This window comes from Sorex araneus, chromosome X, assembly GCF_027595985.1.
Source record: "Sorex araneus isolate mSorAra2 chromosome X, mSorAra2.pri, whole genome shotgun sequence".
NCBI lineage: Eukaryota > Metazoa > Chordata > Mammalia > Eulipotyphla > Soricidae > Sorex > Sorex araneus.
This window is the reverse complement of record NC_073313.1, coordinates 140,623,814-140,651,573: the sequence shown is the minus strand read 5'-3', so window position 1 is coordinate 140,651,573 and position 27,760 is coordinate 140,623,814. Positions and strand designations below refer to the sequence as shown.

At 45.6% G+C, this 27,760-nt stretch overlaps 1 protein-coding gene across 1 annotated transcript; it reads left to right on the top strand.

The window, feature by feature from the left end:
* The first annotated feature begins 379 nt into the window (after nucleotides 1-379).
* Nucleotides 380-27,295, top strand: GCNA (germ cell nuclear acidic peptidase). The gene is made up of 15 exons (XM_055121161.1): nucleotides 380-392; nucleotides 3,686-4,160; nucleotides 5,795-5,854; nucleotides 8,729-8,806; nucleotides 10,022-10,096; nucleotides 10,917-10,963; nucleotides 11,436-11,583; nucleotides 14,216-14,295; nucleotides 18,130-18,426; nucleotides 19,347-19,422; nucleotides 21,059-21,106; nucleotides 22,407-22,551; nucleotides 24,200-24,338; nucleotides 25,402-25,606; nucleotides 26,452-27,295. The coding sequence occupies exons 1-15, from the start codon at nucleotides 380-382 to the stop codon at nucleotides 26,699-26,701; spliced, it is 2,136 nt and encodes a 711-aa protein (XP_054977136.1). The 3' UTR covers nucleotides 26,702-27,295.
* Nucleotides 27,296-27,760: the final 465 nt, after the last annotated feature.

Genomic DNA, 27,760 nt, shown 5'->3' with positions numbered 1-27,760 from the left:
GAGCCATCAGGTTGGTGTCTGGACACCCCCTTCACCATCATGCAAAATGAATTTTGGGTCACGGGGTGCCGAAGCGGGTTCGGCTCCGAATTCCTAAAATGGCGCTCCCAGGACGCGCAGTAACAGGCACGAGTAGGCGTGGCCCGGGATATAGAAACACTGTTATTTCTTTCGCACCGGTTATGCGCAAAATACCGCGAACTTTAAATTTGCGTCGGGATCACGCAGCGCGAAGCGGGCCCTGTGATAGGTGGGTTCAGGGAGGGCGCGCGCTCCGTGACGCCCTATATAAGGCCGCGCGCCCGCCGCCCCGCGCAGACGCCGCCGCTCCCGCATCGCGAGTGGGCGCTTGCCGTCGAGGGGAGCCACTCGGCTAGCCATGGAGGCAGCAGGTAAGGAAATGACCATCCTCTTGTGATGGGCACTAAGCGGGGGCCATCGTGAAGCGCATACTAGTCGCACCGATTAGTAAAAACGGGGTTGGAACATTTCGGGTTACTTTTCAGAAGAACATTTCAGTGGCCCCTCCGGGGGTTCTGGGGCTGAGATTCTCGCAAAATGGGCTTTTTTCCCCCCCAGAAACAAAAATTTTAAGATGCTAGAAAAGAATTTCATGTTTGGCCAGGTAGTAACAGGAGTAGTAAAATTTGTGGGGTGTGGGGGGCGGGGGGTAAGGGATCTCGGGGGCATGAAGTGATTCCTCAGCGGGTGTGGGTTGGGGCAGGGTAGTCCGCACGGAGGTGACAAGTGGGCTCGGGTATGGTGAGAGTCCGCGAGTGGAGTTCAGCCGCAGGGGGGTCGCGTTCAGTGGCGGGCGGGATGGGGCTGGTGGTGTAAGAGCTGACTCCACGGGGCCTGATTGCGTGAGATGCCTGAGACTGGGAATATTACTCGGGCTGGAGGCCAAAGAAAATGCGGGAATGAAAAACTTGACCCTCCCCGTCGAGGCGGGAGGCGGGAGGCGGGAGGCGTGGTGGGGTTGGTGGTGTAAGAGTGGACTCCACGAGGCCTGATTGCGTGAGATAACTGAGACTGGGAATATTACTCTGGCTGGAGGCCAAAGAAAATGCGGGGATGAAAATCTTGATCCTCCCCCTCCCTCCGCAATCGAGGCGGGAGGCGGGAGGCGGGAGGCGGGAGGCGGGAGGCGGGAGGCGGGAGGCGGGAGGCGGGAGGCGGGAGGCGGAGGCGGGAGGCGGGAGGCGGGAGGCGGGAGGCGGGAGGCGGGAGGCGGGAGGCGGGGTGGGGTTGGTGATGTAAGAGCTGTCTCCACGGGCCCTGATTGCGTGAGATGCCTGAGACTGGCAATATTGCTCGGGCTGGAGGCCAAAGAAAATGCGGGGATGAAAATCTTGATCCTCCCCAATCGAGGCGGGAGGCGGGAGGCGTGGTGCGTGGTGGGGTTGGTGATGTAAGAGCTGTCTCCACGGGGCCTGATGGCGTGAGATAACTGAGACTGGCAATATTACTCGGGCTGGAGGCCAAAGAAAATGCGGGGATGAAAATCTTGATCCTCCCCCTCCCTCCCCAATCGAGGCAGGAGGCGGGAGGCGGGAGGCGGGAGGGAGAGGGAGGAGGGGCACGAGGCGGCTCGGGGCGGCGCGGGGCGGCGCGGGGCGGCGCGAGGCGGCGCGAGGCGGCGCGAGGCGGGCCGCTAGGGATGGCGGGGTGGGGCCGAGACGGCGGGGGCGAGGCAGGGGCGAGGCTGAGACGGCGGGGGCGGGGCCGAGACCGAGCCGGCGGGGGCGGGGCCGAGGCAGCGAGCGGCGGCTCGGCCGAACCGGAAGGAGGCGAGTCGGAAATGGAAGCCTCGCGTTCTGTGAAGGCTGGTCTTGGGGGAAGGGAGTGCCCCAGTGGCGCGGCCAGGACGTAGCGGTAGTGCAGGGCTTTGAGACCTGGTTTTGTACAAAATTTTGGTACAAGACTAGCCAAGTGGTAGTGGGTTGGGAGGAGCACAGCTTCTATGCAGGTCACCTGGGTTTGATTGTCACCACATAGTTCCCTGAGGACAGGCATGTGTGCCCTGAAACAAAAAGATGGTGGGGGGTGGAATAAGTCTTAGTTGAATTCATGTTTTTTGGGGGGCGGGTGCGACCCTCTAGTGGTGTCATTCCCTGAAGTACTTCTGCCTGCTGGGTAGTGCTCCAGTGCCTGCAGATTGGGTGCTGCTTTGGGTCTGTGATACTCCGGTATCCCAGAGGTGTTCAGGGGTTTTCAGAGTACTGGGGGTTGGGACTTATTCCAGTATACTATCTCCTGGCCCTTAAAATGGTTGGTTTAAGATTAAGGGGTTGCTGGCGCTGGAGGCATCGTACAGTGGGTAGGGCATTTACCTTGCATGTGGCCCACCAGGGTTCGATCTCCGGCATTTGGTTCCCCAAGCACTGCCAGGAGTGAAGTGCAGAGCCAGGAGTAACCCCCGCTCAGGTGTGACCCAAAAAGCCAAAACAAAAAGGTTAGGGGGTGGTAATAGTAAGGAGGAAGGGTCCAAGGCTTGGTGGCAATATATATATATATATACATATATATATACACATACATATACATATATACATATATGTATACATGGGGGGCATGGCGTTAGGGGCCATGGGGGAAGGGTGCAAGTCGCAGAATGTATCCGGATATATATATGTGTGTATATATATATATATATATATATGCGTGTGTGTATTTATTTATTTATTGAATCACTGTGAGAACAGTTAAAAAGTTTTCAGGTTTAAGTCTTGGTCATACAATGATCAAATACCCATCCCTTCACCAGTGCACATTTTTCATCACCAAGAACCTCAGTATACCACTCATCCCACCCCGTCTCCTGCCTATGTGGCAGATGATTTCCACTTTCTCTCTACTTTGATCACATTCAGTATTTCAACAAAAGACCCACCATTATTATTTGGAATTTCCCCCCAACAATCAGACCTGCCGAAAAGGCATCATTAGATAATTTGTTTTCTATTGCTCATTATGAAGAGCATATGATGTCCACAGCCACGATAGTGGCCGCACGATTTTGGAATTCTGCTATTTTAGTAATTAAGTCTGGAGGGTTTTCTGCCAAAATCCGCTGGGTTCCGAGATTGGTTTGTGTGCCTCTGGGATCATGGCCGATAAGGAGCTAGATAAAAATAGCCGTAGGAGCTGTAGTTGGGTGGCAACTACGGGGTCTCCTGGGAATGTGTTGCCAGCGGGTGGGAGGGGCCCTCGGAAGATTGGTGAATAATCATCCTGTCCATTAGGTGGCATTACAGAGCCAGGGTCTGCAGATTTGCCTGGTCTGTGGTGCCGAAGATTACCCCGACCATAGTGCCCAGAGGCTTCTGGGCCACTGGAGATCTAACCCTGTTTCACTGTGCTGTCTCCGTGACCCTTTTGAGAACTGGGAAGGGGTGCTGGTGATATGGGAATTTGGAGTACTGAAACGCTAAGTCTGAGATAGTACAGGGGTTTGTATATACTTAGCCCTGCAGTGTGGAACACTGTGGGACTAATCATTGAGTGCCCTCATATTTTCCAAGCTGCATAAAGGATGCATATTATAGAAGGTCAAATTGTTCCTCCGTCTTTCTGTCCCTCCCTCCTCTCTCCCCTTCTCCCTCTCTTCCTTCCTTTCCCTTCCTTCCTTTTTGTCAACCTCAAGCAAAACGAGCATCTTACTCTTGTATCTCTCTAGCTCTAGGTTCTGGTTTCTTGAAAGCATGTACCTTTCTCTTGACTACAGATGAAAATGAGTCCAACATTTCTGATGAACCAGTGAAGGCTGAGTCCATTGCTGATGAACCAGTGAAGGCTGAGTCCAGCATTGCCGATGAACCAGTGATGGCTGAATCCAGCATTGCCGATGAACCAGTGAAGGCTGAGTCCAGCACTGCCGATGAACCAGTGAAGGCTGAGTCCAGCACTGCTGATGAACCAGTGAAGGCTGAGTCCAGCACTGCTGATGAACCAGTGAAGGCTGAGTCCAGTACTGCTGATGAACCAGTGAAGGCTGAGTCCAGCACTGCTGATGAACCAGTGAAGGCTGAGTCCAGCATTGCTGATGAACCAATGAAGGCTGATGAACCAATGAAGGCTGAGTCCAACATTGCTGATGAACCAATGAGGACTGAGTCCAACATTGCTGATGAACCAGTGAAGGTCCAGGGTGGTGATAGGTAAAAACTGAAAAATTCTGTTTTTTTGTTTTGTTTTAGGTGTGGGACATCTAGCAGTGTGCAAGACAAGTGTCCTACCTGCTGTACTATTGCTCCAGCCCCAGATTCTCTTTCCTTTTAGTTATATCTTGTTGGCAAATTATCCCTTCCTCTAAAAAAGGGGCTTATTTTTGTTTAGAGTCTGCACAGTATATTGTTATCCTTATAACAGTATATTAGAATACTTACCTGCCCTCCCCTGTACATCCCCTACCACCTTTACCATGTGAGCATACTATGGGAAAATGTATAAAACATAGTACACAGGTTTGGAAAATAGAGTTCTATAATATATATAAAAATTTAGTCCATGAAAAAAGGTCATTAATCATCAAGTAATCTGAAAATAATTGACCATTAGAAAAAATGACTTTTCCTTTTTCCTTTCAATTAATGAGTCCTTATTAAGATGTAAGTACCATTTGTAAAATATGAAGACTTTCCTAACCTTTCATTTCTAGAAAATTGGGTTTTGGGGGCAACATCTGGGTGGGACTCAGGGAATTACATAGGGTGCCAGGGTTAGCTGTGTCCAAAACAAACATACCACATACTATACTATACTATTATTCTGGCCCCAGAAAATTGGATTATTCCTATTCCTTTTTTGTTTGGTGTTTGGGTATTGGGCCATACTGAGCAGTGTTCAAGGGCTCTGTGCTAAGGGATCACTCTAGGTGGTTTTCAGGTACCAAAGCAGTGCCAGTGATTCAAGCCAGGTCAGTGAATTGCGAATCAGTTCCTAAACCTCTGTACTATCTCTCCAGCTCCATGAAATACATTTAAAAATATTTTATATCACTTGCCTTCCATGCCTTTTGGTTATCGCTTCAAATTCCCCTTGATGTTGCAAGCCACACAGGCAGGTGTGTGTAACTCCCCTCTGCTCCTACTGCCTGAGTCTTTGCAACAAGAAAAAGGGAGTGAGGACAATGGTTACCCTGTGACATTCAGTTGAACAATTACATCAGAAAAGCAATGGTCACGTGGTATGCTGGCTCTTGTAGAGGCTCAGTAAATGTTGAATCAGTGAAGAATGAACCACAGATACACTTAACTAGATTTGATTTTATTTTACAGAGTTCCAGAAATAACCAAGGAACTATAGATCCATTGTAAAAATAATCAAACTTTGGGGCTGGAGAGATAGCACAATAGGTAGGCATTCCCCTTGCATACAGCTGATCTGGGTTTGTTCTCCAGCACCACCTATGGTCCTCCAAGAACGTCCAGGAGTGACTCCTGAGCCCTTCCATGTGTGGCCCATAAACCAAAAAAGAAAAAATTCTCCTTACATGTACATGCCCCCTTCCTTCTGAGGTAGTAATTTGTTGCTGGTTCTTTTCCTATAATCATAAAAATCCCTATGCACACACTATGGATGATGGTGTTGGGGTTTCTTGGTATGTTTTTGGACCAAACCCAGTTGTTCTCGGAGACCATTTGGTGCTGGAGATAGAACTCCGTGTCAGCCACATGCAAGGCAAGTGCACTACTCACTATAGGGCACTTGTAATCCACTTCTTGGCTTGTATATAGCACTAAGCAATAATAATAGGTTTCAGGATAACCAAGAGCACATTTGGTTTCTACAGCTTAACTTCGGAATCTGGATCAAAAGAACAGGAACCCACCAACACAGATGCCCCGTCTGAGTAAGTGTATTGTGCAAGCCTGAAGGTTCCGTGCTCAGGCTCTGTGATGCAGTATGTTTGAGGGAGCCAGCAACATATCCAGAGGTGTTGGGTCTGTGTCTCGCAGATGCCTGGAGGCATGTGCTCTTAAACTTCATTTCTCTCCTTATTCCCCTCTTTGCTCTCTGGATTTTCAGTTGCAATTTCTTTATCTTCCAGTACTTTCTCTGAATTTATGTTTATGATTTTTGCATTTGGGCACAGTTCCAGTGTTACTGGGGGGACCATGTGGTGCGCGGGATAAAACCCAAGGCACCTACATGTATTTTTTTTTCTTTTTGGGTCACACCTGGCGATGCACAGGGGTTACTCCTGGCTCTGCACTCAGGAATTACTCCTGGCGATGCTCAGGGGACCATATGGGATGCTGGGAATCGAACCTGGGTCGGCCGGGTGCAAGGCAAACGCCCTACCCGCTGTGCCATTGATCCAGCCCCAAGGCACCTACATGTAAAGCATATGCTTTAGTCCTTTGAATAATTTCCCTGGCCTTTATATTTCTGAAAAAAATTGGAAATACTCATTGTTACTTACATATTGAGCCTCCCGTGTGCAAAAGCACATGCTTTGGCCATTTGAGTTCTCTCTTGTGCCCTCAAAATTGTTTTTAGTTTGGTTTTGGGTTCCACCTGGAGTAATCAGAGCTTACTCCTGGCCCTGTGCTGTCACTCCTGATTGTGCGCAGGGAACCATACATGGTGCTGGGGATTAAAGCAGGGTCAGCTGTGTGCAAGGCAAACTGCTTACCCATTTGTATTTCCTCTCTGCCCCCGCTCCTGTTCCATTTTATAAGGGATTTTATTTTATCTATGTTTCAAAGCCTTGTAATGTGATCTCATAGATTTTTTGTGAGAGTTCTGGGGTAAGCTAACTGGATAAGTCTCTTTTTTTATTAAAAAATTTTTTTTATTGAATCACCATGTGAAAAGTTACAAAGATTTCAGGCTTAAGTCTCAGTGATACAATGCTCAAACACCCATCCCTTCACCAGTGCCCATGTCCCACCACCAAGAACCCCAGTATACCTCCCGCCCCACCCCTACCCCCCGCCTGTGTAGCTGATAATTTTCACTTTACTTTCTCTTTACTTTGATTACATTCAATATTTCAACATAAAACTCACTATTATTTGGAATTTTCCCCCCAAAATCGAACCTGCTGAAAAGGCAGCATTTGATAAATTGATTTCCCTTGCTGAGAATGAAGAGATATGAGGTCACGTGGCCGCTATTACGCCCATGCCGTTCTGGATTTCTGTATTTTAGTAGCTAAGTCCAGGGAAATTTCTGCCAAAAATTGCATCATTGCAAGCTCGTACCTCTGTTTAGTGGGCCTTATAAGGTGGCAGTTGCCACACCGCCCCCCCCCCAGCACCCCCCTACCCGCAAAGGAAAATCCTAGAGAGAAAAACCTTTCCCCTCCTGGGATGGCATGGGGCCGTGGGTTAGTTCACAGTCTGAAGGCATTTCTGCAAGAAGCTGCTGGTGCCGAGAGTAGTTAGATGGCCTCTGGAATCTTCTATTTAATTTTTTTAGGTTCACAATAATTTATTACACCATCACACCACCATTATTTCGAATTTTCCCACCATCACCCAAACCTGCCCACAAAGCATGTACTAAATAAGTTATTTTGTATTGCTTGTTATGAATAATCTGCTAAAAATGATCCAAAAGTTTCCTTAAAGTAAAGTGAAGAGTGTTGTATCATACCCTGGATCCATTAATCCTTTATATAAGAGATTACTAACATGTTGTTATAGGTTGCCCCTTGTGTGCTTGTATACATATCAAAATACGTTGCCTTCTACACAACACACCATTAAATGTGGTGTGCTACTGTTGGTATATCAGTGGGACAGAGTATGATATGTCATAGAGCTTCATTTGTGGCTGTGCACTCCAGGGAGTCTATAATTTTATTTATTTTTTTTTCCTTTTTGGGTCACACCTGGCGATGCACAGGGGTTACTCCTGGCTATGCACTCAGGAATTATTCCTGGCGATGCTCAGGACCATATGGGATGCTGGGAATCGAACTCGGGTTGGCCACATGCAAGGCAAACGTCCTACCTGCTGTGTTGTGCTCCAGCCCCTGAACTCTAAAATTTTAAATAGGGTGAAACAACTAGAATTAAATTTTTAACTGGATGGTGACTTTGGGGTGTGGAGGCATCTCTGTGGGTGTTGCTCTTTCTCTTCCCATATTTATTTGTGAGTCTCTGGATTATGACTGTTATGAGCTTATATGGTGCCAGAGGCAGTTCGTGGGTGTGACTGCCAGGCTCCTGGAGGCACAGGGAATTGGGAGGAGGGAGCCCATTCCTGACTCTGAGAGCCTGGAGATTTCGGCCACAAAATCTGTATACCCGAATTTTTCAGCAGATTCATTCTCATAGATGAGGCTCATCCCATGCCTGTGATTGGCCATGAGCATGGTGGTGATTGGGGTCTGGAGGTTTTTGGCTGCTGGGGCATAGGAGGGACTCACCCACCCCCCTCGAGTGCTCCTGATACAGCCTGGTGTAGGATCTGGAGGCATATCTGTGGCATTGGATCAGTCTCTTTAACCATCTATTTCTTCCTTTTCCTCTCAGACCTCTTCCATTGTATACAAACTGTAGTTAGCTGTCTTGTTTATAGGAATTAGAGTGTACCTTGCTGTCCTGTAATATTTTGTGTCATTCTGCTCCTGTAGACCTTCTTGTGCCTTAAAAATGTGCATAGCACAGACATATGTAAGAAAATAAATGAAATATAACTATTCGGTTTTATATAATGCTACTATTGTTAATAGGTTTCAGAATAACCAAGAGCACATTTTCCTCATTTCTAGGGCTGCGACCTGCAGCTTGACTTTGGATTCTGATGTGAAAGAACAAACTGAACTTAAACCAATGGAGACAGAGGCTCAGTAAGTCCACTTTGCAAGTCAGTATTGTATGGGGGCATCCTATGATGTAGTACAGTGTAAGGGAGCACATCTAGCAGTGCTGGGCCAGGACCTTGTGGGGCTAGGGATGGATTTAGGTCCTGCAGGTACCAGGCATATCCTCTGTCACTTGATATATTTCTTCATTCCCCTCCTTACTCTGGAGATGTTTTGTGGCTACACCTGGTGGTATTCTGGGCTTACTCCTGGCTCTGAGCTCAGGGATCACTCCTGGTGGTGCTGGGGTGCTAGAGATTAAATCTGTTTTGGCCACATGGAAGACAAATGCCCTGCTCTCTGTATTATAACTCCGGCCACACTATTTGGATTTTCAACTGCTATTTCTATTTGTGTGTGTGTGTGGGGGGGGGTTGGGCCATGCCCAACAGTGCTCAGGAGTACTCCTGGCTCTACTCTCAAGAAATGTTCCGGCAGTGCTTGGGGGGCAATACGGGATGCTAGAGATCAAATCCTGATCAACCACTTGCAAGGCAAATGCCCTACCCACTATATACTATCTCTCCAACCCCTCAACTGCCATTTCTTCACCCTCTAGTTTTTTTCCCTTATGGCCCCTTTCTCAGAATTTGTTTTTATGTTAAAAAAATAACAATTTGGAGCACACCCAGTGATATGTTTTAGGAGAGTTTCTGGTATTGTACCAGGTACCCTGTGGTGTTGGGGATCAAACCCAAGACTTCCACATGCAGAGTATTTGCTTTAATCCTTGGAACCATTTCCTATTTCCATATTTAAAAAAAATTTGAAACACTAGTTACTTCTGTATGTATGTGTGGTTCTCAGCATCTAGCTCAGAGTCTTCCACATGCAAGACACATGCTTTGACCCTTTGAACAATCTCCCCTGCCTTTAAAGGAGGGGTGTCTGTGTGCACACGTGTATTTATTTGCTTTGTGGGCCATGCATGACAGTGCTTAGGGCTTCCTTACTCTTGGCTCTGCACTCCTGGCAGTGCTTGGGAATTATATGGGACGCTGGTGATTAAACCTGGATCAGCTTTGTATAAGACGAACCTTACCTGTTGTACTATTTTTAGCTGCCACCCCCAGCCCCACTTTTCATATTTTTGGGCGCTACCTGGCAGTACGCAGGGCTTTCTCTTATGTCTGTATTCAGGGCTTCCTTCTGACTCCGTGCTATTTGATAACAGATTTTTATCTGTTTATCCATTTCTAGGACTTCAAGTTGCACCTCGACTCTTGTCTCTGTAGGTAAAAAACGCAAGAGATCCCGGAGCTTGAAGCCTCCTGAGTAAGTATGTTGTACAAGGCAGAAAATTCAGTGCTTAGACCCTGTGATACAGTGTGGTGTAGGGAGCCACCAGGGCCACATTGCTGGGTATGGGTTGTGTTCAGCTAAAGATGGACCTTGGCCTTGCAGTTGTCAGGTGTCAGGACTTGAGGTCCTCCTTTCACCTCCTTACTCTCTGTATTTTCAGATGCCGTCTTTTCATCCTTGAGTTGTTTTTCCTATGACTCCTTTCTCAAGATGAGAGAGTGGTTCCTGGTATTGCTCAGGGCCCATGTGGTGCTTTGATTGGGCCCAGGATTCCTGAATGTAGAGCATAAGATGTTGTTTGAACCGATTCTCTAGCCTTCATATTTTTAGACAAAATATTTTGAAAAACTCTCATTTTCATTAAGAGTGTTGCTGAGAATCTAACCCAGGACCTCATGTATATATGCAAAATGTTTGCTTTGCAAGCAAAGCTCCATTTTCAATGACTGTCATATTTTAAATATGAATAAATTACTTAGCAGTATACAGGCTTTTCACTGATAACGAATTAATTATACTTAACATCTTCCTAATATTCTACAGTAAAGATTGGGGAGCTTGTTGTTTTCTTATTTTTTCTTCTATTGCACTGTGCACTTAATTTCATCAGCACTTAAGGCCTTGTAATGTTTTTCTTTCCGAAATTGGTCTCTGAGAATATGTGTGGTTCTGTGTATTGAACTCAGGATCGCACATGTATAAGGCAAACTCTCTAAAGCCGAGCTATCTTCTCAGTTCTAGTTGAGATTTTTGGACATTTGCCTCCCTTTAAAGTTTTTCCTTTTTTTTGCAGCTGCATTATAAATCTGGACTCTAGCAGTGATGATGAATCGGTGCCCCGTAAGTAAAGCCCAAAGTGGTTTTATATTTTGCCGTATAATTCAACTAAGCCATTTTAGAAATGTGAAAGGCGATTTTGGGTATTTTCTGTAAGCTTTTTATTGGTTTCTCTTCTAGGGTGTTCTAGATTGGTGAAACAGTTTTTTACTTATTTTCCATTTTCAGGAATTTAATCTGTTTCTTTTCCAATTTTTTTCCCTCTACCTTTTCACTCTAGGTCTCCGTATTTATATTATCGTGGAAGCTATAAGGGTATAACATCACTGTTATTTAGCTATCATTTATGTACCTTAATTTTAGGGAGTTAAAGATAGGGTTAATCATATCCATATTTTATAGTAGTTTAGGTTCTTTCTGATGCCCTTTTTTTCCTTCCTATCTCCCTTCCTCCATCCCTCCCTCCATCCCTCCCTTCTCTTTTTCTCCCTCTCTCTCCGTCTCTCTTTCTCTCTTTTTTCTTTCTCTGATTTAGCTGAGTCTAAAGTGAAAGTGAAATCCTACAAGGTGGCTGTGCCAGCAGTGCAAGCCTCCGACAGGGAGACTGAGCCTAAAGTGCAAGTGCAATCCCCCAAGGAGGCCGAGCCTAAAGTGCAAGTGAAATCCTACAAGGAGATTGATGGGTAAGTAGAAAACTAGTGATTCTTTTTTAATTTTGAGCCACACTCATCTGTGCTCAAAATTTACTCCAGACACTTTGCTCAAGAATCACTCCTGGCAGTGCTGAGGGGACCATATGTGGTGCTGGGGATGGAACTGGGTTGGCCACTTTCAAGGCCTGCTGTGCTAGTTGTTGACAATAATTGATCACATTCAATATTTCAACATCAATCCCACCACCATTACTTCTAATTTTCCCACCACCACTCAAGCCCGCCCTACAGGCGGATGCTGAATAGTTTAGTATGCTTCTTTTTTTTTTTTTTTTTTTTTTTGCTTTTTGGGTCACATCCAGCGCAATGCTCAGGGGTCACTCCTGGCTCTGCACTCAGGAATTACCCCTGGCCATGCTCAGGGGACCATATGGGATGCTGGGAATCGAACCCGGGTCGGCCGTGTGCAAGGCAAACGCCCTACCCGCTGTGCTATCGCGCCAGCCCAGTTTAGTATGCTTCTTATGAATAGTATGAGATGTTGCGTGGCTGCGCGCTCCTGGAATTAAATTTTTTTTTTTTTTTGCTTTTTGGGTCACACCTGGCGATGCACAGGGGTTACTCCTGGCTCTGCACTCAGGAATTACTCCTGGCGGTGCTCAGGGGACCATATGGGATGCTGGGATTTGAACCTGGGTCGGCCGCGTGCAAGGCAAACGCCCTACCCGCTGTGCTATCACTCCAGCCCCTGGAATTAAAAATTTTTTAATATTTGGGGTCTGAAGTCATCTTTGCAGTGTGCCGCTCTCTTCCAAAGATTCATTTGTGAGTCTCTGGATCTTAGTTGTTAATGTGCATAAATGGCGCCCAGAGGCAGTTCGTAGGTGTGGCTGCCAGGAAACCAGAAGGACAGGAAGATGGGAGGAAGTGGCCCATTCTGGCCTCGTGAAGCCTGGAATATTCAGTGACATGTCTCACATACCTGGGTTTTTCAGCGTGGGGGCCTCAGGACAAGCCTGTGAAGATTGGCTGTGAGCGTGGCGGCAATTAGGTTCTGGAGGTTTGTAGCTGCCGAGGTTCATTTGGAGAAGGCGAAGGGACAACACCTACTTCCCTCCGAGGTGCCCAGGTGAAATCAGCCTGGTGCACGGTGGGGAGACATCTTTGCAGCATGCTGCTGTCTTCTGAGATAGACATTTTTTTTAGGGAAGAATATTTTGGGAAGATTTAAGAACAAACAATACCATTCCTCTGTGTTTGAAGTAACAGATTCCTTTGGCCTCGAGGCCTGCTATCTAATTGGTCAGTTTCTCAACCAAGTAATAGCAAATTCTTGAAAAGAGTGTGATTATTGTTTCAAAGTCAGGGTTATTTAGGTATGATTTAGATGTACCAAAGTTTGCATGTTTTAATATAAAATTTGGTGAGTTTTGATGTATCCAGCTGTGTAAAACCACAACCAAAGATTCAGTCTTTCACTGTTTTTTGCCTCTTAAATGATTTGTTTTGGATCCTTTGCTGTGTTATCTTTATAAGTTATAGTCTTTATTTGATAATACATTTTAAATTATGTAGTTGTTTTATGGCCCAGCTCTCTGGTTCAGTGTTCGGAGACCGAGAAGTACTAGAAGCCACCAGGGTTATACCTGTAAGTATGCAGGAGGCCATGTGGTCCTGTGGGTAGAACTCAAGAGAGTTCGTACACATATTAGGTTTGTATGCTACCACTTTGACCCTGGGCCCCAAAGTATCCAATTTGGGGGAAGGGCTTGAGCCACAACTTGTAGTCCTCAAGGACTACACCCAGTTCTGTGCTCCAGGGTAACCAAGCTGTGCTTGGGAGACCTTGTGTTGCTGTGGATCGAAACTGGGCCTCTTGCATGCAAAGCATGAACTTAGCCTGTTGATCTCTGGCCTCTAAAACTATTTGGCTCTTGTTTGTTTGGATTTTGGGCCACACCTGTCAGTTCTCAGGGTTTTCATTCCTGTCTCTGTGCTCAGAGATCACTCTCAGAGGAGCTCGGGGGACCATATGCGATGTTAGGGATAGAACCTGGGTTGTCTGTGTGCAAGGCAAGTACCTTACCCACTGCGCTATCTGGCCCAATGTATTCAACTCTGAAATAGAAAAGTTTTCTATTTTAAAAACAGTTTTCTATTTATAAAAGCAGCCTCTGACAGATAGGTACTTATATATTTCATCTGTCTAGTTTAAGGGCCACAGGTATGGTTCAAGTTGGTGAGCATCTGTCTACCATTGTAGGGCTCTGGGTTCCATCCTTGGCACTGCATACTGCCTCTTTCCCAGCCCTTGGACTTGGAGTACTGCTGAGAATGGCCTCCAAATGAAAATAAGAAACCAATAAGAAAGTCCAAGAGGCCTATTGTGGGTACCCCCAAATCTTGGTTCAGTTTCACTCTGGTGGCTTCCAAAGTCAGGGAACTGTAGGAAGAGTGAATTTGGGGATGCAGGTGACAAGTTCAATTTGGGGTTAAATCAGGAATAATTGAGTTGTTCCAAAGAAGGGGCACAGAGTTATTGCGGGAGACGAACCATCAAAAAAGCATTTCCTAATGATCACGTTATAACGGAAACGTAGAAAATGCCAGGGAAAAAAAAGCATTCTGTTCACTTTTCTCTTTTTCTGGTCTCATCACTTAGCTATGTGATTGTCGACTCAGATTCGGATGATGATTGCCCTGCGGACAGTAAGAAGTTGAAAACTGCAATTGAAAAAGAAGGCAAGTATTTTAATAACTTCTGGATGTAGCTGAGCTCAGTTGCCTCATGCTTAGTTCTGTCGGGATCTGGAGCGACAGTTGCTGTGTTCTGAATCACTTGGTGGTTGCTGCTGCCATTCTGTCTCATGCATGCTGCCACTGGTGTGGCTGGATTCTCTACCCATCCCAGGGAAATTTCGGACATAGCCATTGTTCTTATTGCCTTAGACCTTGGACATTTCCCTCAATAAAGTTCTTACCTGCCTCATGATACCAAAGGAGGAGGGGAGAGAGTCAAGATCTGAGACAGAAGCCTGAAGGTAGCTCTGCTTCTTCCCTTCAATTGGAAGATAAGTGTTTCAATGATGGGCTTTGAAGCAAGGCTTGTTGCTTTGACCTCCCCTTTCTCCTCCTCCTCCTCTCTCTTCCATGGACTCAACCTAGAGCTGCATACAGGCAAGGCTTGTGTTCTTCCACTGTGTCACATCTTGAGCCATTTATACCTTTCTGCCAGTGGGCCCCTTAGCTGTGGGTGTCCATCCCAGGATAAAGGAATGTAGAATGCTCCCTGGCTGCTGGTTATTTTCACTGTTTCCCTGCACATCATTCCATTTGGTATTGTAATTTGGGTAATTTTTCAGGAAGGAAAGGTCCAAAGAGTTGTAATATATACTTTGAACTTCATTTCTTTTCCAAAAACACGCAGTATACTTTTATGAATGTACATATTTTGTGGTGCTGGAGATTGAACCCAGAGACTCATACATGCAAGGTGTTGTACTTTGCCACTGAACTACATCCCTGACCTCCAACCTCTTTCCTTTGTCATTGTACTATTTTTATTTATATTGTTTTTTTTGGGAGCATTCTCAGCACTACTTGGGCTACTCCCAGGCAGTGTTTGGTTATTCATGTTGGTGTCCTGGGGACCATGAGGTGCCAGGGAGCAGACCTGGGCCAGAGCACATGGTCTAGTCCTTTGAGCTATCTCTCCAGCTCTAGCAGTCTTTTTTTTTGCTGAGGCTGGGGGAGCCTCAGGGTTCTGCATTCAGATATCAATCCCAGCAGGTTTGCAAGACCATATAGGGTACTGGGATTGAGCCAGGGTTAGCTGCCTGTAAGGTTAGCTGCCCTACCTTCTATACTATCTCTCTGGCTCCTAGACATTTTTTATTTATTATAAGTAGTATGTATGTTCTCTGTCTTAAAACCTTTTATTTTTTAAAATTTATTTTTATTTTTTGAATCACCGTGAGAACAGTTACAAAACTTTGCAGTTTAAGTCTCGGTCATACAATGATCAAACACCCATCCTTCACCAGTACACATTTTCCACCACCAAGAACCCCAGTATACCCCCACATCCCACCTTTCCCCCTGCCTATGTGGCAGATGATTTCCACTTTATTCTCTCTCCACTTTGATCACGTTAAATATTTCTACAGAAGACCCACCATTATTTGTAATTTCCCCCAACAATCCGAAAAGGCATCATTAGATAATTTGTTCTCTATTGCTGACTATGAAGAGCATATGATGTCACGTGGCCACAAAGTGGCTGTGCAATTTTGGATTTCAGATATTTTAGTTATAAGTCTGGAGGGATTTCTGTCAACAGCCTCCGGGTTCTGAGATTGGTTTGTGTGCCTCTGGGATCATCGCCGTTCAGGAGCCAGGAGCTATTCATGGGAGGCAACTTGGGGCCTCGTCAGGACGAGGAGAGGGACTGGTTCCATCCCCCATCCCGTAAGGCCCCATGTGTCACGTGAATGCAGTCTCATACCTGGCTGTCCAATAGGCTCTGAGAAGGTAGCGGCCACTGCAGGGCCGGGGAGAAAAGGCGAAGGGACAAGCACCTTTCTCCACCCGGGGTGGCATGGCACAGTAGTTGAATGCTCAGTCCAGATGCATTTCTGCCAAAAGCTGCTGGGTTCTGAGTTTGGTTTGTGTGCCTCTGGGATCATGGCCCTTGAGGAGCCAGGAGCCGTTCATGGGTGGTAACTCGGGCTTCATCGGGGTGGGGAGAGGTAAAAACATTTTAACTGCAGATGGAAAACGTCTGACTTTCCTAGTTGTTGAAGTGTTTTAAAACAGACAACAGATACGCTACTTATAATAAATAAAAATGTCCAAGATGAACTTTGTGCCAGAAGTACATCTCTCCATTTGCCTTTGCCCTGGTTTTCATATCTGAAAACACAGAAGGCCAGAAATTGAGCACTGAGCGGGCACTGGGGAACATGTCATGCTGCCCTTTTTTCCAGTCATAGGGCCCCTTGGCGAAGGGGTGGCATTTCCAGTGTTTCCCAAGCCCTCACTCTCAATCACATCAGTGCTTTTGATAGCTTTATACTTATAGACTCGCTAACTTAAATCTTGGTCACTGTCACTGTCATTGTCATCCCGTTGCTCATTGATTTGCTCGAGCGGGCACCAGTAACGTCTCATTGTGAGACTTCTTGTTACTGTTTTTGGTATGTCGAATATGCTGCTGGTAGCTTGCCAGGCTCTGCTGTGCGGGTGAGATACTCTTGGTAGCTTGCCGGGCTCTCCGAGAGGCGCGGAGGAATCAAACCTGGGTTGGCTGCATGCAAGGCGAACACTGTACCTGCTGCACTATCGCTCCAGCCCTCATTTAAAGTTCTCATTTTAAAAAAATCTGTCTAATGATGGGGATAAAACAGTCCCAACTACCATCTATTATCACATTATTTTCATGAGGTATGAAGAGCATCAAAAATTTAGTGCGTTCAAAATCTCAATAAAGGTCAGTCCTTTAAATAAATGATAAAGAGTTGAACTTGCTGAGAGAAACCCTTCACTTTATTGTTCTAGTTTCTCTTCCTTAGCCATGAACTATATTCGTGACCTCCAACCTCTAGCCTTTGCATTGTCTTTTTTTGGGGAGGGCACATGCAGCAGTACTTGGGCTACTCCCAGGCTCAGTGCTTGGGTCACTCCTGGTGGTGCCACAGGGACCATGAGGTGCCAGGGAGCAAATCTGGGCCTCAGATAATTATTTGTTCACCAGGGTAAAGGCAAACGTGGAGATAACATTTATAGCACAAAATTTCATCGTAGAATTGCAGACTGGAAATATTTTGAGAGTCTCATCTGTTGTCTGAATTGATTATTTAAAGAACTTCAGATCTGCAATAGGGAAAGAAAAAAGAGTGGGTATTACTGTGGTTTAAGAAGTCATCCTTCCTTGGAAACAAGACATTTTCCACCTGTAGTGGAAATGTTTTAAAATAAATGTACTACTTAAAGCACAGTGGGTACGGCGTTTGCCGTGCACGTGACTGACCCGGGTTTGATTCCTCCGTCCCTCTCGAAGAGCCTGGCAAGCTACCGAGAGTATCCCTCCTGCCCGCATAGCAGAGCCTGGCAAGCTAGCCGTGGCGTATTTGATATGCCAAAAACAGTAACAGGTCTCACAATGTAGATGTTACTGGTGTCTGCTCGAGCAAATCAATGAACAACGGGATGATGACAGTGCTGACAGTGTTACTTATAATACAAATTGCTCATTTTTTTTAAATTCAAAATTATTTTATAATTTAAAATTATTTTATTTTTTAATCACCAAAAAGATACAAGTCTCCAGACCTGTATTTGGGAACCACTAAGAACTGACATTGGGGTACTTAGTGGGATTTGAAAATTGCCTTTGGACTTGGATTGCTGTTTTATCTCTGTTCTCAGTAAAATGTTAAAAAGTAATGGAGGGGAAACAATCGGTGTCATTCATAATGAGTATTATGCTTCCTGGTTTGTTTCATTTGTGCAAAGTAATCCAAAGTTGAGTGTTTCAGAGCAGTTCACTTATAGGTGGTTGTGTTGTTTGAATCTTAGATCCGAATCCGAAAGTCAAATCTGTGCCAAGCAGTGCTCCTATTATACTTATTGATGATGATGATGATGATAATCCCCAGGAGGTCTCTTTGATGACTAAAGAGTTGAGTGATAAGAAAGGGCTTACAGATGCTGACTCTGACAGCAACTCAGCTGATGTTGAAAAGCCCTCCCATTCCTCAAAATGTGGTCAGTCTAAAGAATCGGATGGTAGACCGGGGATCATATATAAAGAGTGCATTCCTGTGCCAAAGCACTCAAGGAGAGGCAAGGCCAAAAATACAGTTGTTACTACTGGTAAGTCAAATAAGCCAAGCATTGCTGTCCCACCCAATAAACCACCCTACCAACTCTGTATCCTTGTGCCATCCTTGCCCTTTCCCTGAATATGTTTATCTTGTTATGTCTGCCTGCCCTGCCTCCCAACACTATGCCTTTTTAATAGTAGCTTTCCTGTGACCGTGGGACAGACATCCCCGTGAAAGAGATCTCTAAGGGGATAGGGAATAAGAACCTAGAACTTTCTCATAGTCCCATGTTTTAGAATTAGTTTTATCTACTCTGAGTGCTTTCCCATGCACTGTTCCCATGCACTGGTGGGGGGCAGGTTTGGGCTATACCTTTTAGTGCCCATGGACTGTTCCTAGCTCTGTTCAGGGAACATTTGGGGAAGGGTATATGGTACTGGGAATCAGCCGCCCAGCACTTTGTCCTGGGTATGGCCATTTTTCGTAGAATTCAGTTCAATTGTCAGTGCTTGAAGAAATTTTATTTATTTATGATTGAAGGGGGTCACACCTGGCAGCATTCAGGGCTGACTCCACGCGCTGTGCTTAGGGATCACTCCTGGTGTTGCCAGAATATGGTGTCAGGGATTGAACTGGGGTCGGCAAGTGCCTTACCCACTATACTATAACTGTAACCCTCTTAAATTTTCCCCCCTTTCTTGTGATGAGCAGAGGTCGCACACATTAGGTTGTGTTGGTTTTATACATTTTGGTTGCAGTGAACTAAGGATTCTATTGTTGACACTTTTTTAGTTTATGAGCTTTGTGCTGTTTTGTCATGGTGCCTGGGATCCCAGATATTCGTGCTCCCAGGAACTCGAAACACATGGTGAGGTGCCTAGACTTAAACTTGTGGCTGTGCCATTGTAAAGCAAAGTGCTTTGCCTCTGAGCTATGCCTAATACAGTTTTAAAATAACTCTCTTTTCAGCTGTTAAACCACCAAAAAAGAAGTGTAGACGTTCGAAGAAGAAGTCCAGTGAAGAAAAAGAAGAACATGAGACTAAGTATGTGCTACTCTTGATCAGTAGAAAAGGAATTGGTTGCACCATTGCCACATTATAAACACTCCACAGGGTTGGGTACACACCCCTGGGTGGGGATTTCAAGGGGATGAATGAGTCAGGCTGGGAAGGGGACCAAAGTTTCATTTTTGAGTTGGGAGGATAGGAGGAAGAGAAACTTCTTGGGCTTCTTTCCTCCCTTCATCCTGGTAGGTCTGGTGGGGACACTCTGCAAAGGTCTCCATGGTTCCCTGGGTGTAGAGGCTCCTTTTCTTTTTTCTTTCTTTTTTTTTGACCTTTTTGGGTCACACCTGGCGATGCACAGGGGTTACTCCTGGATCTCCGCTCAGGAATTAGTCCTGGCGGTGCTCAGGGGACCATATGGGATGCTGGGAATCAAAACCGGGTCGGCCACGTGCAAGGCAAACGCCCTACCCGCTGTGCTATCGCTCCAGCCCCAGAGGCTCCTTTTCTTTACACATTGACAATTAATGATGCGTAGCCAAAGGAGACTACCTACCCATCTTTCTTCTTCAGTTACATGGCCATCAGTTTATTGTAAACGAAAGCCAATGTGGGAGAAATTGTGAGAGCAGTAATGGCATGCTCTCATGTGTTGGAATTTGGAATCAGTCAAGAGTGTCTTTTAGTGTTTTCTAGTACGTTAAACGAATCCAGTTATTCTTACTCCTTGGTTAGATTCTTGTGACTTTTTGGGTTTGTTTTTTGGGGATGGGGTGTGACCCAAAAATGCTACTGGTTCTGCACTCAGGAATTATTCCTGGCAGTGCTCTCGAGACCGTATAGCTTGCCGGGGGTCAAACCCAGGTTGGTTGCATGCAAGGCAAATGTTGTAGCTACTGTATTATGTCTCTGCCCCCTCTGTGACTTTCTTAAGCTTAAACATTAGGCTGCTCAGAGTTCCTTTTTAACAAATTAAGCTACACTGCAATCCTACAGCATGCTTGCATTTCCTATGGGGTATTCGAACAGTGCTTGAGAGAATATGATTAACTCAGTTTGAGGCATTGCCCTACTCCATCCAGAGTAAAAATTTATAGAAATTCCAGACAATTGCAAAAAAAAAGTTACACTACTATGTATAATTGATAATGAAAACCACAGGTTGTGTATACCAACAAACACTTTGAATACTTAAAGAAAAAAGAACATTTTTTCTTATTAGAATTAGGAGCTTCTCACTTTTCTCCCTTTGAAAACGTCAGAACTGGAGTGATAGTATAGTGGATAAGGCTCTTGTCTTGCATGTGGACAACCTGGGTTTGGTCAAGTATCCCATATGGTTCTTGAGCCCATCAAGAGTGATCCCTGAGGGTAATGCCATGAGTAAGCCCTGAGCACACCCAGTATGGCCCCAAATCCATAATTTTCATCATTTTAAACACTTATATTGAGGGATAGTGTATGCTTACATTTGATTTGTTTTATGAGAAGACAGCATGTTTATTATAATTTAATTTTAATTTTTGTTTGACTGCATGTAAGGCAAGTGATTTATCCACTGTATTATCTGGTCCCTGCACATTTGTTAATCCATATTTTGGGATAATGCATATTAAAGGGGGGTAAAGAAGGATGTGTCGGGGTTTGGGGCCAGACTAATTTGATTTAACCACAGAGACTGCCTTCTCACTGGGACCTATATGATGCCAAGGATCGAACTGGGGTAAGCACCTTACCATCTGCACTGAAAGTGGAAATCTTGCAAGTATTCACAATGACTTTGGAGGGTGGCTGTGGTGATTATGATAACAGAAGAAAGTTCTTTGCATGTGTGAAAATGCCATGCTTTGCACTACTAAAATGTTTATGCCTTTGAGGATTTTTGGTTCTTGGTAGGGATGGAGATGCGGCATTCTAGGATATGGGCAAGCAGGTTGTACCGAGGGGTGAGTGATCAGAAATCACAACTTGTGTCCCAGAAATGTTTAGCTTTTGCCTGCTTTGGCTCCACTAGAAATGGTGCTTGAAAAGAGGGGTTGGTGGAACAGCATCACTCGTGCCTTGCATGCCAGATCAAGCAATGAATGTAAACCAGAGGTATATGATTAGACATGCCTAGGGCAATTAATCTGGAACATTGGAGTAGAAGGAAAAACCTAGAGGTGAGGAACAGAAGTTATAAGAATGCTGCAGTATCGCATAAAATCAGCTGAAAGGAAGTTGACTGGGATGGAAAGGAGGGGCAAGATGGAAGAAAACATGTATAAAGAGAGCAGGATTAGGTTTGTGCTTAATCAAATATGAGGAAAGGAAGGAAATGGATTTGAAAATGTCTTGGAGCGGAGCAATAGTACAGTGGGTAGTACCTTGCACATGGCTGACCAGGGTTTGATTTCAGCATCCCATATGGTTCCCTGAGCACCACCAGGAGTAATTCCTGAAAGCAGAATCAGGAATAACCCCTGAGCATTGACGGGTGTTTACCCCCCAAAAGCCAAAAAGTAAAAAAGTTTCGGAAGGTTTCCGCCTGTTAAACAGAAGTTGGGTAATGAAATGTATTGTAGCGGGAGACGTATTCCTGTTAGTTGGAAATTTCTATGAAACAACTGTAAACTCAGAGCTGAACCACAGGAGAGACATGTAGACTCCATGCAGGTTGGGTGGGATCTTTCCTGTATATGTGGAAACCATGGGTTCTATGCCTCTGAGTATGTACATGGAGAAAAGAGAAAACAGTGGAACCTTGGGACATGCCCTCATAAGATCCTGAAAAGGGACTGGGAAGTTTTTTAAAAAATAGCCTTTTTTTGGGTGCAACACTCAGCATTGCCTAGGGTTTACTCCTGGTTCTGCACTCAGGGATCATACCTAGTGGGGTGCTGGGGATTGAATCTAGATCGATCACGTATGCGGCAAGTGCCCTACCTGCTGGACCATCTCTCCACCCCCCCAACCTCTCTGTATATGTGCATTTTCTTCTGTTTATTTAGCTACACAAAATTCAGCTGAATTTTCCTTTGCAGGGATGCCAACTGCAATATCCCTGGATGTTTCCTACGTGGAATAGAAAATGAGAAGTGCTATTCTGGAAAGAATTTTAAGCGTAACAGAGATGAACTGGTCCAGAAAATCTATGCTCTGTTTAACAGCTCTGTCTTTGAGAACAAGGTGAATCAATAAGGGACTCGTCACTTTTTGGCACCTGCAGTATGCCCCGCACACTTGGGTGCTGACGTACAGATGTGCTGTTTATAATTATCTGACCCTGGGTAACCCCAGATGGGGAAGATGAGATGTACCTATGGTCTAGTGAAAGAACTAAATAATATTTGGGGGTTGCAGTATATGGCTATGACTACTACAGAAAATGAGCAGAGAGAGAAATCACCTGAGTAGTTAGAAAATTGAATTGCTTGGAGGAAATGAAGATTGTTCCAGTTTTTAAAGGAAGGAAGTGGAGAGAACAAAATTGTAGGGGGAGAGAGTGTATGTTGAGGCTGGCCTGTCTGGAAGGAAATGTTCAAGTTGAAGGCTTAAAGGAATTGGGCAAGTTACTTATCCCCTTGTTGCCTCAGTTTTTCTATCTGTGAAACAGGAGCAATAATAGCACCTCTTAAATAGAATTATTGTTGGACTTGAGAGTTACTGCATCTAATGTGCCAATAATAGTGCCTATAGCATAGTGGCCAACACTTGTTAGCTAAGATTTATTTCTGACTTTTGGCCACATCCGGCTCTGCTTAGGACTTATTCCTGGCAAGCTCAGGGGACCATATGGGATGTTCTCAGATGTATTTGACACTTGTTTTGTAGCTCTTCTGTGCAGGTTTCTGTCATCTCCCAGTCTCCTTATAAGGGGTCACAAATGTTCCGACTGCCTGGTCAGTATCTTGACCTGTGCCGTGATTTGACCTTTCTTTGGTTCTTTTGTTTTGGGGCCACATCCAGCAGTGTTCAGACCCATTCCTGCTCTCAGGAATCACTCCTAGCGATGCTTTGGGGACCATATAGGATTATGGGGATCGAACCTGGGTGGGCTGTGTGCAGTGTGGACACACTGCCCACTGTACTATCACTCTGGTCCCCTGGCCTTTGTTTTCTGTACAACTTTAGATGTCTTTTTTTTTTTTTTGCTTTTTGTTTGGGTCACACCCGGAAATGTACAGGGATTACTCCTGGCTCTGCACTCAGGAACCACTCCTGGTAGTGCTCGGGGGACTATATGGGATGCTGGGAATCATACCCGGATTTGCCGCATGTAAGGCAAATGCTCTACCCGCTGTACTGTCGCTCCAGCCCTGAGATGTCAATTTTTTTTAATGCTTAACAAATGAAAGTTAATTTTGCAGTTTAAGTAGATGCGTCTGGGTCCCTCCCAAATGTGCAGGCCTCTCCTTTTTATCTGTGTGCGACCTTACTCGTCTGGTTCCCTGATGCCTGCTTTAGCTTATGATTTCCTCGTTCAGTCTCTCACAGTGTATGATGACCTAGTCTTGTCCCTACACTGTTCTCTATCCAGTGTGTTTCTAGTCTGCACTGCAGCTGAAATCCTGTCACCTGTGTCCCCTTGCTGGGGTCTGCTACTCTCTTACCTGTTGCTGGTTCTCTCTGGAACAGTACCCCAGTAACTCCCTGTGCCCAAACTTTCCTTAGTCTCTGGCCACAGCCACATGTGTATGAGCGAAACCCCCTGCTGTCCTGCCATCTGGGCATAGACGAGAGGGGAAAAAAATTAGGTGTACAAAACTCTTTAAGATGCTCGTTTCTGGTTGGCATCCAGTTGCCTCCTGATGGACGGTTTTCTTTCTCTTGTCAGTTGCCGGAGAACATAGACATTAAATGGAATAATAAGATGTTGAGAACTGCTGGGCTCTGCACCACTTGCAGGACAAATCACCCGAAGTACCAGCGCTATGCCACGATTGATATTGCTCTGAAAATCTGCGACTCTGCAGGTAACTGCAGGAGCACAGCAGTGCTCTTTGCCAGGGGAACCCTGTCACCCTCAGGTGCTGCTCTTGTTATATGCACCCCCCCCAGCTTTCCCCACCGTTCCTGAGTGGATAGTCCTGCTGTGTGTTGCTTAGAGCAGTGTTGCACACTTCGGGGCCATATAGGTCATCCCCCTCTCGGTAGTTATTCCAAGGCAAATTATGTACGTGGAGGCAGGGCATGGGATTAGAGGGATCAGTAGGTAGGACACGGTGTGCATGGTTAGAAAGAAGGTTGAGAAACACTGACTTAGACGACACTGATTGGACATCTCACTGTCCTGAGATCCAACTTGTCCATGTTTCTCCTCGGCCCAGTTCTCTCTGGCCAATTGCCAGATCTTTGAACTGACTCTCCTTAGTATCATTCCCTCTCTGTCTTTGCCTCTGCTCTCGGCCTGGGTGCTCGTCACCTTACTCTTCTCCCTGCCCTACTCATTCCCCTGCTTGTGCATTGCTCACTCCTGAGGAACCTTGGCCTTGCTGATGCCTACAGCCTGGAGCCTCATGCCTCATTTGGCCAGTTTTCTCTCTCACTGCCTTCCACCAGCTGGTGCTCCAAAGAGGCTGGCTTCAGTCACACAGTGCCTTCCAGGCCCCAAACTTGGCACACATTTTCCACCACAGCTAGAGTTGCCATACTTCTATGTCCAATCCAATAAATTGTTAAGGCCCAATTTCTCCATGGAACTGCTCCTGACCAAATCCCTTGCTTCCACCCTATCCAATTCTGTCCCTTAAGTGAGAAATCAGACACGGACTGCATGTGTTTCTGGTAGGGTGCTGCAAGATTGGGAGTACCTTGGAGCTGTTCTGAAAAGGCTTTTCATCGAAGGCTTCCTGCCATTAGCAAGATCAGGTTGACCGAGGTGGACGTTTCACTCCCAGAGTCCCGGGGAGTGAGGCAGACTCTTGCCTGCCTGCATATGTGATAAAAGATGCTTTGCGGCAGGTGGGGTGGAGAGTGTGTGGATATTGGTTGTAAACCAGAAGACAGTGCTCATGATTTTTTAATTCCTCTTCTAAGACCGACTCCGTGATATTTTGATCCATGAAATGTGCCATGTGGCATCCTGGCTTCTTGATGGCATCCATAGTTGTCATGGTAGTACATGGAAGTATTATGCCAGAAAATCAAACATGGTGCACCCTGAGCTGCCCAAGATCACCCGTTGTCATAACTACAAGATTAACTACAAGATTCATTATGAATGCACTCAGTGCAAATCCAGGTAAGGTTCTTCTGGCTTCCTCTCCTCTCTTCCCCTCCTTTCTCTGTTTTGGGACCACAGTTGGCTGTGTGCATGGTTTATTTCTGACTCTACTTGGGGATCACTCCTGGCAGTGCTGGGGATGCCATATGGAGTGCCAGGGACCAAACCCAGGTTGGCAGTATATAATGTAAGCGCCCTACCTGCTGTACTGTCATTCCAGCCCCTCTCCTAGGGCTTTTTCCAATTGGGTTTTTACTCTTTCTTGCAATTGGCTTTTCAATGATTTTACTGCTAAGTACATAGTTTTCTGACTTGAGTGAGGGCTCTTCTAAAAAACTTGTTTTGGGCCCACATCTATTGATACTTAGGTGTTTATTTCAGTTCTGTACTCGGGGAGCACTCCTTTTGGTGCTCCAGAGTGCGTTGGGTCAAACCCAGGCCTCAGCTAGTTGAGCTAGTTCTTGGGCCCAGGAGAAAAATCTCATTACCCTTTTCTTTTCTTTCTCCTTGGATTTTGGGCCACACCTGGTAGAGCTCAGAGCTTACTGCTCACTCTGCTCTCTGGAATCTTTCCTAGTGGGATTGGGGTTACTACGCAGCATCAGGGATCAAACCTTGCAGGTGTTGGCTGCATGCAAAGCAAGTGCCCTACCCACTATACTATCTCAGCCCTTCTTATGCCCTCTTCATTCTCTCCTGCTTTGAACTGGCTTGAGCCCTGCTGCTGCTGCTTCTTGTCTCACCTTCACTCTTTGAGAACTCACAGGAGAAATGGTAAGCTTTTGGGCCCTAGACCAGTAGCTCAGAGAGAGTACAGTACAGTGACTGATTCATTTGTTGTTTGATGTCTCCTTTCTCACTAGGGTTGGCCGCTATTCGAAATCTCTGAACACAGATCGCTTTATATGTGGAAACTGCTGGGGGCCTTTGGTTTTGGTGCCATTAACACGGAAAGATGGTACCCCCATCGCTCCCCACGTGAGGCCTTTTGCAAAGTATGTGAAGGAGCATTACAGAGTAGTTAAGAAGAAGACCGCAGGGATTTGTCATGGGGATGTGATGAAAGAGCTCAGCAAGGCCTTTTTAGCCAAGAAACAGATGGGTTTGCTTTAAGGTATTAGGGAGTAGATTTGCTTGACCTGAAAGAAAATTTAGAAAAGTAAGACGTTTTAGGAAAATATTAATTCTTTTGAAGCTTTGCATTTAAGAGTATTGTTTCATGTTGTTAAAAATGCTTTTTTTTTTGATAAGGGCAGAGTTTTTTGTAGTGCTTGAGCTATTTTTACCTCTGCTCAGAGTAACCACTAGGATTGTGTGTAGTGTCAGCGATGGCTAAAGAGGATGCTTGCAAGGCCAATTGCCTTACTTTGAGCTTCATGATTGTTCTTAACCAGGGGTAGGATGCCTGGCCGTTTGTATTGTAATAATAAAAAGTAGGTTTTTAGGGTTTTTTACTTAGACTCCATTTTAACACTTAGAACAAGATGTGAAAGATAGGTTTTTGAGAGGGGCCAGTTGAGTAAAGAATAGTGCTGGAGAGAGAACAAGTTTTAGGGGAAGTACTTCAAAGCCTGGGTGGCTATGTCAGATGTAACTTGTTAAACCAACTAGAGACATGAAAGACAGCTGTGTTTCATGCATTCGGTTGCTGTTGACATTGAACAGAACCTCTTGAGCCAATGTAATTGTTCATAAAACTTTTAAAAAATAAACATTTTCTGAAGTTTACTTGTTTTAAAAGTGTATTCATTGACAACCTGTGCCTAGAGAAGAAAATACACCCCTCGCCCCAGCATCTGGAGCTTTTGGGATGTGTCTGGAAGAACAGTCTTCATTAAGTGTTTCTCTGGTTTGCTTGTATTAATTTGGGTTACAGCCAGTGGTGCTCAGGGCTCTGTGCTCAGGGATAACCCTTGGTAGGCCTGGGGATCGTATAGAGTTCCAGGGATCAAACCCTGGCTGGCCATATGCAAGGCAGATACTGAGCTGGAGCCGTAGTACAGTGGATAAAGTGCTTTCCTTGCATGTGGTCAACCCAGTCTAGACACTTGACACCACATATGGTCCACTGAGCCTGGCAGGAGGAACCTCTGAGCACAGAGCCAGGAGAAAGCCCTGAGTACTGCAGGGTATGGCCCCCAGACAATGAAATGAAAACCCAAAAAAGTCTGT

Bases quoted from the DNA above. Each gene is read 5' to 3' on its own strand.
- GCNA (XM_055121161.1), top strand. The intron at 5,855-8,728 runs GTAAGTGTATTG...CCTCATTTCTAG, and splicing joins AACACAGATGCCCCGTCTGA to GGCTGCGACCTGCAGCTTGA. The intron at 10,964-11,435 runs GTAAGTAAAGCC...TCTCTGATTTAG, and splicing joins TGATGATGAATCGGTGCCCC to CTGAGTCTAAAGTGAAAGTG.